The sequence below is a fragment of the Gymnoscopelus microlampas genome (assembly GCF_963454915.1).
Source record: "Gymnoscopelus microlampas genome assembly, chromosome: 11".
Taxonomy (NCBI): Eukaryota; Metazoa; Chordata; class Actinopteri; order Myctophiformes; family Myctophidae; genus Gymnoscopelus; species Gymnoscopelus microlampas.
In genome coordinates this window covers 38,784,517-38,794,929 of record NC_139948.1, presented here as the reverse complement: position 1 = coordinate 38,794,929, position 10,413 = coordinate 38,784,517, and the positions used below count along the sequence as shown (strand labels likewise).

Sequence of the window (10,413 nt, the reverse complement as noted above, 5' to 3'; positions counted from 1 at the left end):
TAGCGACCTTCGCGACCTTCGAACCAACACAAGTCTTCTGGCGGAGAGTTGTGCTCCGAGGAGCACTTTTTCTAGTTAGGTTTTGGTATTGTACAGAAGTGACATTTAAGAAAATCTTGAATAATATCTTGCTCCATATTACACCCCCACTGTGTCTGTGTGTGTGTGTGTGTGTGTGTGTGTGTGTGTGTGTGTGTGTGTGTGTGTGTGTGTGTGTGTGTGTGTGTGTGTGTGAGTGCGTGTGCGTGTGCGTGTGCGTGTGCGTGTGCGTGAGCGTGAGTGTGTGTGTGTGTGTGTGTGTGTGTGTGTGTATATATACACACACACACACACATATATATATATATATATATATATATATATATATATATATATATATATATATATATATATATATATATATATATATATATATGATAATGTGTGTGTGTGTGTGTGTGTGTGTGTGTGTGTGTGTGTGTGTGTGTGTGTGTGTGTGTGTGTGTGTGTGTGTGTGGCGCGCGTCTGCGTGCGTGCGTTTGCGACAAACAAGACGATGCCTCAGGCATCAGGCCAATGGACCTCGCTGCCAAGCGCATTATTTAAGTTCCAACACAGAGTAGCCACTAGCCAGTCTACTGTGCTCAGCCGAGTCACACCTAGTGGATTATGTGAAGCTGGTGGATATTTTGTGAAAGAATGTGAATAGTGTACGCTACAGGCTATTGGTTTTACACTTGTGGAATCCGCTGAAGGATTGATCTGTTATCTGTTAGACTGGTAATTCTAGCTGCGGTCATCATTGTTTCCTCCATGTGCTGACAGACACTGATCTACGGTCGGCAACTGCGGCAGAGATCAGCCAGTGTCGGTGTCCGAATCCCTAATGTCCGCAAACTCCGCATATTATCTGAAATCACTACTCTATCATCAAGATGGCCTGGAAAACTCTCTTCCTTTCGTTGTTTGACTACAAGACAGAAAAGTATATTATCGCCACAAACAAGAAAGTTGGAATCTTGTTTAGATTCCTGCAATTGTTCATTATCGGTTACATTATTGGGTGAGAGATCAATATCATCTTTTTATTTGATTGTTGTTAGTACTCAGTAGGCTTGTGCACTTAAGCATCAGGCTGATGCATATCATGCTGAAATTGAGAAGGGTGTTGCAGCCAGTGTTGTAAAGTAACTAAGTACATTTACTCAAGTACTAAAGGTAGGAAGGAAGTGATTATTTGGTTAAAATAAGTGTTCAATAGCTCTATATTCTGATAGTAATCATTGCTACAGATTGTTTGTTCAGTAACAGGAGTCTCCTTGTCTCTCCAGCTCTTTATAAAACAGAACATGCGTTTTCGTTTCAGTTTTATTTCCAATTTTATCCAATCAGGATAGAGAACTCAATCAGGATATAGATTAAACAAGTGAAATTGTAAGTGATGACACAAATAAATGAGCAGACACAATTGGAACTGGAACACTATAAAAATGAAGCTGATAAATGGGTACTTTGTCCTGATTGGCTGAGATTTTGTCATCTACCTGAAAATGTATTTTCTGTTTATTAAAGAGCTGGAGAGACATGGAGACTCCTGTACTGTACAAACACTCTTTAGCAATGATTACTATCAGAATATAGTGCTTTAACCTTTTAACAAAATACTTTTTGTTTTAACCAAAAAAATATCACCTACCTTAAGTACAATTTTGAGGTATTTTGTTTCACTTTACTGGAGTATTTCTAATTTTCTTTTACTTCTAGCCTACTCCATTACATCTCAGAGGCAAATATTATACTTTTACTCCACTATAATTATTTGGAAGCTTAAGTTACTACAGTAGTTACTTTGTAGATTTGGATTATTATTATTATTATTACAAAACATACATTACCCAGTTCAGCCCTATATACATTTCGGCCATTTGAAAATAGCCGATCTACAAGCTCACAATGTGTTGTGTTGTCATGCTATGCATTGTGAGCTTGTAGATCTGCTATTTTCAAAAGATGTTTATACATTTGAAATGGGACATTCTGCATAATGAGTACTTTCTACTTTTGGTACTTTAAGTACATTTTGATGCCAATACTTTTGTACTTTTACTTGAATTCCTGACTTTTACTTGTTACAGAGTATTTCTACATTGCAGTATTGATACTTTGACTTAAGTAAAAAAAAAACACTGGTTGTAGCTATATGTTGATTGATTGAATACTTTATTTAGAAGTTTGCAGAAAAAAAGCACATGAAAGTAGGCCTACAGTTCAAATACAAGTGTCAACTAAATAGGATTAAAAAGCCCAAGAAAGCACAATGGCTTGTTTCAATTTGGGTCCTTTTGTACTCAATTCATAGTGTAGGCTGCTATTAGAGCAGGGCATGCAGGGTCACAGCCACAAAACACAATCTTGTAGCCGATAGGCTACATTTTGATTCAGAATTGATGCATTTCAGCAATGTTAAATTATGTCAGTAGTCTAGGTGTCTTCATACTCTTGCACTGCACTGCAGCCTATTCTTAGACTATAGGCTTTATGTATTCTTCTCTTAAGAGAGGGTTGACATAATATCTTAAGAGATGAATTGCACATTTATCAACACATTAAAACCACAATTACACTGTTCTGTTGACATTATTAGATTTAGTTTTGCTTTTGAGTAATAAATCAACACATTCTGTTTTGGGTCTATATTCAAGCCGGCCACACAGTCCTTTTCAGAAGATCCTGGTTGAGAAACACTGTTTTAAAGTTTCCCTTCCTCATGCAGGTGGGTTTTTGTGATCAAGAAAGGTTACCAGGACGTAGACGAGGCCGTCCAGAGCTCTATTATAACCAAACTGAAGGGAGTTTCGGTCACAAACACCACCGGGTCTGGGGTGCTGGTGTGGGGTCCAGAGGACTATGCCATCCCACCACAGGTAATAATTAATAATAATAATCCTGGTCTTTATACTACCTCCCCCTGGTCAGCTGGTGCGCCTGATGGAGGGGAAGGGAACTGGTTGGAATAACGTGTTCCTTCCACGCGCTACATCCTACTGGGGAAACTCCCCCCTGTCAGGTGATAAGAAGCAGCTTGCTAGCTCCTCATGCATTGAAGGAGGCATGAGCTCAGTTCTGGGCTCTGCCCAGGCTGGCAGAGGGAGAGTAGTGCCTAGGATAACATTGGCACTGGGTGAAAAAATGGGTTACAAAATCATGGGATAAAAATGTATAATAAAAAAAACAACAATAATAATAACAGTTACAAATGTGAACTGTTTACGCTAATCCACATTGTCCACAACTCTGAATCTGAAAACCTGAAAATAGTAATTTTCATGTATTTAATCTATGTCAATCAAGGACATACTTGAGGCTAATGTGGCATAATGCCTGTAGGCTATTCCTTTCAAGCTCTGACTATTACGTAACAGGACATAGCCTACATATTATCTTATCTACTCCATGAATTGAGTACGTGGGGATCTCATTTGAAACAAGCCATTGTGGCTTTTATGAGCGATCCATTTTAGTTGACCTTGTATTGTAAACTGTACTTCCATGTGCTTTTTCTCTGCAACCTTCTGAATAAAGTATTCAATCAAAGAGTAATGGGACAATAAAATGCAGTGATTTTTTTCTACAGGGTGAATCTGTTCTGTTCATTGTCACCAATTTTATAGAGACCCCAAATCAAAAGCAGGGTCACTGTGCTGAGGTAAGGGCATTTTATTACTATTGTACTGTTAGTACTTGAGTTGCAAAACAGTTGTACCGTCTTCTCACAACTGCATGCTGCATTTATATAATTGCACAGCCATCTATCGCTAGAACAGAACATATAGAACTCGCATAGATGACATCATGACAATGTATAAACCTCGCCCTGTCTACTATACTGTAGCTCTGCAGTTTTCGCTGATTTTGAAAGAAATTCCTATGATGGCATGCCCAAAATGGGGATGCCAAGTTGAAAGTGGGTGAGTCTGTCTTTGGGATTTGTGTATCTGTTAAGTGGTTCGTTTCTGTCTATCATAAAGGTACTCAAGTGTTGCCAGCGTACAAAGATGTGTCCAGGGCTCACATACTGGACACACCAGTGTAGTGTACCTGTGTATGTTTCTGTATGAGCATAAATACTTGTGTGCGTGTGCGTGTGTGCATTATGTTATAAATATGGACTCAAGGTTGACTGTTTCACTGTTACATTATAACATAAAACATTTGCTTATTATTGTCTCCGCCAGGCCAAAAGGCATGGCAAGAGAGTATATGTTTTGCCCCCTGTTTTTCTTGATCCTTTGTTGTGTTTGTTTTAAGTAGTGTAGGCTATGTGTTGTATGTATACTGTATGTATCTTGTTTTTGTTTAGTTTTTTATTTATTCATGATGCATCTATGTATACTGGCATAATTGTATTGTTGTGATATGATGAATAAAAACAATTGTTAACAAAAACAAATATTTACTTAAGTACACCTACATGGCTTTACTTTAGTGCTTAGTTTCCAAACAACCCCACTCTGCTGAGGCATGGGTCTGTTTGCAGGTCTTAAAAGCTGGGCTAATTGTGGTTATAGGGTGGAGCTTGCATTTCCAGGATAATGGTTTCAAGCTAATTAACAACAATACGTAAAACCTATAGGCTTTTATCCCATAACACATTTAAAGCAGCACAACAACAATGTAGTGTTTGGCCTCAATTTGGCATATTTATAACCATAAATTCAAATTGTCTTTTTTCAAGATGTCATCTTTGTAAATTCATTTGTTGTCCAGATCAATATTTAAAGTTACCCGTGAGAGTCATTTGACAAGGACTTTCTCATTGTCAAACACAGGTAGGCCCACTTTGTAGTTAAGTTTTCATCTTCATGCATATTTATTCAACATAGCAGTACTTTTATTATTTGACAAACAAATTACATTCAAGAGGGTTGTCTAGATTGTTGGTCATGGGTGCCTGCCACCCACTTACCCACAGCACCCAATGAAGCTCTGCTTATTAGTGTCAGTTTACTGAACTGCAGCTATATTGTGTTATGTTTGTCTGCAGAGTTTCGGCGTGTTGGATGGCCACTGTCAAGGCAACGAGGACTGTGAGGAGGGAGAGACTGTCATGGCTGGACATGGTGGGGTGTACTCCAGTGATCTTTACTTTTTTTCTCTTTTGCATGCACAGTATGCACATTATCTATTTGAGTGATTCACATTTTTGGATTGATCATTGAATACTTTATTAACAGTTTGCAAAACAAAGCACAGAAAGTACAGTTTAATACAAATACAATGCTAAAAGCATTGAACCCAAGAAAGCACTATGTCTTGTTTCCATTGGGGTCCTGTGTATTCAATTCATAGGAACATTTAGTGACAGAGAAATATACAATACTAAAAAACAAAAACATATAAACCATTCAAATCAAAAAGAAAAATATGTACAGTTAACAGTTCGGGGGGGGGGGGGGGGGGGGGGTTCTGGTGATTTTGTTTAGTGTTGACAGAATGGATAGCTTGGCTTGGTATTATTGAAAGACTAATTGGGTCAATGTTCTATAAACAATACTAATAAGTTCAACCAGAAATACTGACAGTGAGGATAAAGGGGAACAGTTGGAGGCTGCTTAACGCTGAGGTTTTATTTGAACCAATTTATCTTTGTCCACCTCTGTACTTTGTTAGGGTTATATAGGGATATCAGACAGACTCTCCATTTAAATTAAATCTACAGTCTCCCATGGATTAATACATTTTTATGATGCTCTCTGAAGGAGTTATGACTGGTCGGTGTTTGAAAAAGGATAAAAACTCCACTGGTACCTGTGAAATATATGGCTGGTGTCCTGTTGAGGGGCATGTCAAAACACAGTAAGGAACAGCACTAGTACACAGAAACACATTTCTATTGCAAAGGTTTACCTTATAATACCTTTATCTGAAACTTGTCTTTGAAACTCTGTTTCATGTCATATCACATATGTTTGTGTGTTGGTTTCTTGCTAATCGCATCATGACACACAGGAAGTGTACTGACTACTGAGGGTTGCTTGGTTTGCTACGGATATGAGTACTCTGGTGGCCACAGGCTGAAACATGTGTATTTGTGTATACCCCTCATAAACATTCTCATATTTGAGTGTCAGACACCTTCTTGAGTGCAAAGTGCAAACCGTCAAATTGTTTGTGTCCTTCATTTGCTATTACAAATACAAATAAGACATAAGTAATCCACACACATTCACAGCCTGTGTAATGGAATAACAAACCCTATACTCTTTTACAGAGGACCTCTGTTGACAAAGGCAGAAAACTTCACCATCTACATCAAAAACTTCATTCGTTTCCCCAAATTTGCTTTTTCAAAGTAAGTCATTTGAAACAAAGGCTGCATTGTTGTATTTACTAAATACCTTCCACCATTATGTAATGTGTTACCTACCACTACGCAGTGTGTGTGTGTGTGTGTGTGTGTGTGTGTGTGTGTGTGTGTGTGTGTGTGTGTGTGTGTGTGTGTGTGTGTGTGTGTGTGTGTGTGTGTGTGTGTGTGTGTGTGTGTGTGTGTGTGTGTGTGTGTGTGTGTGTGTGTGTGTGTTACCACCACTACGCAATGTGTCTTATATACAAATGCTAATTTTGTTGTTCAAATCTCAGGTCCAATGTCAAGGAGACAACTAATGAATCTTATCTGAAGAGATGTCTGTATGATGAGGACTTACATCCCTACTGCCCCGTCTTTCGCCTGGGAGACATTACCAGCCGAGCCGGACACAACTTCCAGGACATGGCCACTTTAGTTAGTTTTACAGATTTGTATCAGCACTGTAGATGACCAGTTAAGCTTAGTGATTAGTGAAGCTCACTTTCTGTCATGGAGGCCTTATCTACTTCTATAGAGTACCGAAGTCTGACGTAATTTATGTATCCTACCTGGGTCACGGTTTTGTTTGCCCATTCTTAATTACCATAGATGTGTTTAATATCGCAGCATAAAAGAACTGTGTTCCAAAAATAAACAACTGAGCCCGGCGGTTTGACTCATGAATATGAAGCATCAACTGACGGCAAGAAAACGCTAACATTACCGCCGCCAAATTAATTTCATTTTCGCCAGAAACAGACTGTATCAAATATGAGTGACGTCTATCGTAAATGTTACAGAGCCAGCCACCTCCCTGACAATATCGCCGGGAAAGTTTGTTTGTTTTTGGACCACATTTCTTATATGGCGCGATAAACACGTTGGAATTCAGAACGGGAAAAAAAAGAAAGGTGGTAAATCGGTTTCCTGTTCCGGTTCATTTTCCCATAGCTCCATTTGATTGGCTTGGCAGCAGGTTTGAACTGGAAACACATGTGACGGTGTCAAATGTGTGTTTCCGGTTCAAACCTGCTGGTACTACGTGGGACTAGAGTTATGCAGAGTCAATTGACCTCATACTGTATCAGTAGGACTGGAATTGTGTCACTTGTCCTATCAAAAGGTGTCAAATCATGTTGAGATCTTGTTGATGAAAAAACAACAATTCCAAAAACGTCAAGGAAGAAGATTTAGCTTGAAATTATATGGAAGATTTGAGTTAGGATACTATAAATTGTAAGTTCATAGCACTGGGTTTGAATATACAGTATGTGGTATTTCTTCACATTTTAATGATTGATTGCTTGTAAAATGTGCTCTCTTTTTTTCAAGGGTGGGTCAATTGCCATTTTAATAGAGTGGAATTGTGACCTTGACAAGGGATATTCTCATTGTCATCCACGTTATCACTTCACTCGTCTGGACATCAATGCCTCCTCCAACAACTCCATAACGTCAGGTTTTAACTTCAGGTGATTTGCACTTGAGTCAGTCACTACACTGGATCCCTGTCTCTTTCAGAATCAGTTGTATAGGCGGTGTAAGTGATATTTTCTTGTTAAAGTAAGTGTTAAATAGCTCTATATTATGTTTGTTGAGTAACAAAGGCAGTTATTTAATTAACAGAACATTAATTTCCTGTATACTAGTGTTTGTTTATTCAGTAACAGGAGTCTCCTTGTCTCTCCAGCTCTTTAATCTGTCTGATTAATGATTTATATGGGAACATAGAGCTTTAACTGTTTAACAATAAACTTTTTTTAATCCAGAAAATATCACTTACATCATCTTTAAAGTCCCTCTACATAACTCTTACGAGATGTAAAGATATAGTTAAATATTATATGGACATAAATATTGAACACTAATATGCTGTTATTTTAACAGACAAGCTCGCTATTACAAAAATGCTGCAGGGGAGAGCTACCGAACCTTATTCAAAGTGTACGGTGTGCGCTTTGACATCATGGTACATGGAAAGGTATGGCAAATACAACCCCCCCCCACCCCCCCCCCCGACAGAAACAAAGTCAATTGAAATGTTCAATAAAACATGTAACAACTTTTTGTTTATTCATGGATATGGAGATTATTTGGGACGATGGCAACCCAGGCTTTTTGTGTGTGCTTGTGACACTGTGTGTGAGTCTTTTTAAACCATCTTACTTGTATTTTCTTGTATCTTTCTTAGGCTGGCAAGTTCAATATAATCCCAACATGCATCAATATAGGCTCAGGACTGGCGTTGATGGGTGCTGTAAGTGTAATTCATTTTGAACACTTTGCTAAGAACTTAAAAAGGACAAATCCATAGTCTTTGGGTATAATGTTATACAATCTATGATGCCATGATGAATGTTCTAAACAACACACATTTGAACCTCTATTTTCTATATTTGCTCCATATGAAATTACATGCCTCAATTTGTACAATTTTTTATTTCAACAGGGAGTATTCATATGTGACATGGTCCTTCTCAATCTGATGAAGAAAAGCACTTTTTATCGGGAAAGCAAATTTGAGACAACAAAGTATGTCAATAGCAACAATAATTGTGTTGGTTTTGTGCCATTTGGTGTTGTAATGTGATGTCAGCTCAACAGCATTACAAACTAACTGAAAGTAGATTTCAAGGATTCCAGTGATATCATATGCTAAGCTAATCAACATACAAATATACATCATATTTATGAATGTGTTAATTATACAACAGCCACACTGTAACAAATTACAAATATTATTAATGTTAAACAACATTTGCAGTGGTGGAAAAAGTACTCAAATGTTTTACTTAAGTAAAAGTATCAATACTGCAATATCAAAATACTCTGTTACAAGTAAAAGTCCAGAATTAAAAATGTACTTGAGTAAAAGTACAAAAGTATTGGCATCAAAATGTACTTAAAGTACCAAAAGTAAAAGTACTAAATATTTATCAACGCGATCTCTTTTTTGTATAAAATGCTATACATTTGTACGTGTATATACGTGTATGTAACATAAAAACTGTAAAATAAAGTTGTAAAAAAAAAAAAGAAGTACTAAATATTTGAAAATAGCAGATCTGCAAGCTCACAACGTGTCGCATCATAGCCTAGGTATAAAATAGAGCTAAAGTAGTTAATGTATGTTTCATAATATCATAATTTATATCTGAAAAGTAACTAGTGACTAAAGATTTCAAATAATTGTAATGGAGTAAAAGTACAATATTTGCCTCTGAGATGTAAAGGAGTAGAAGTAAAAGTATTGGAAATTGGAAATACTCAAGTAAAGTACAAATACCTCAAACTTTTACTTAAGTACAGTACTTGAGTAAATGTACTTATAAAGTTACTTTCCACCACTGAACATTTGAGGAGATCAGACTTTGGCAAGTATATATTTCATATAACTTGGCCGTAGGGCGATTTTCTTTTCCAATCTCCCTAAAGTTCTGTCACTCTTGCCTTTTTTCCACAGAAATAAGGGTGCATCTCAACACAATGGTACAGAAGACAAGAAAGGATTGGAACACCAGCAGCTGACAGACCTATCACCAGACACTTAAGGATGTAGAATTATTTTCTATAAACTAGAGTTTGAGCTCATATGAAGATAATTATTTGAGACGTTTAGATGGTTTCGAATTATGAAATTATAAGACATTTTTATTCACTTTATTTGAAATGTTTGTTTGTGCAAATCAAATCCAAACAATTTTGCTTGTGCAAAATACACTTTTTTACCACAAAGTGGCAGCATTTCTCAATGTATGTCTTGTTACATGCGGTAGAGACAATTGTGACATTTTGAATTGCACAAGACTATTCATGATTGTGAATATATATTATAGCTTAATTCCATTAGATTTAACCAAATAAACAATGATAAAGATAAAACATACATTATAGATCAATTTTTTTGAAAGGTGATGTTAATGTTTAATTTTCTAAGACATAGCTAAATTGTAACTGTTGACTGGTACAGTAGGCTAGTTGTATCATGTAATGTCTTTATTCAGTAATTGTGAATACGTTTGTTTGCAGCTTAAAGTAACCCAAATATAACTGCCTATAATAACTGTTCACCTGAACTTCTACACTGT

At 37.0% G+C, this 10,413-nt stretch overlaps 1 protein-coding gene across 1 annotated transcript; it reads left to right on the top strand.

The window, feature by feature from the left end:
* Positions 1-914: 914 nt before the first annotated feature.
* On the top strand, positions 915-10,356 carry LOC311054738 (P2X purinoceptor 5-like; the record flags this gene model as incomplete). The annotated part of the gene is made up of 12 exons (XM_084070743.1): positions 915-1,042; positions 2,753-2,903; positions 3,614-3,685; positions 5,024-5,099; positions 5,739-5,835; positions 6,251-6,331; positions 6,619-6,760; positions 7,658-7,797; positions 8,213-8,306; positions 8,517-8,582; positions 8,775-8,857; positions 9,789-10,356. The coding sequence occupies 12 exons, from the start codon at positions 915-917 to the stop codon at positions 9,874-9,876; spliced, it is 1,218 nt and encodes a 405-aa protein (XP_083926869.1). The 3' UTR covers positions 9,877-10,356.
* Positions 10,357-10,413: the final 57 nt, after the last annotated feature.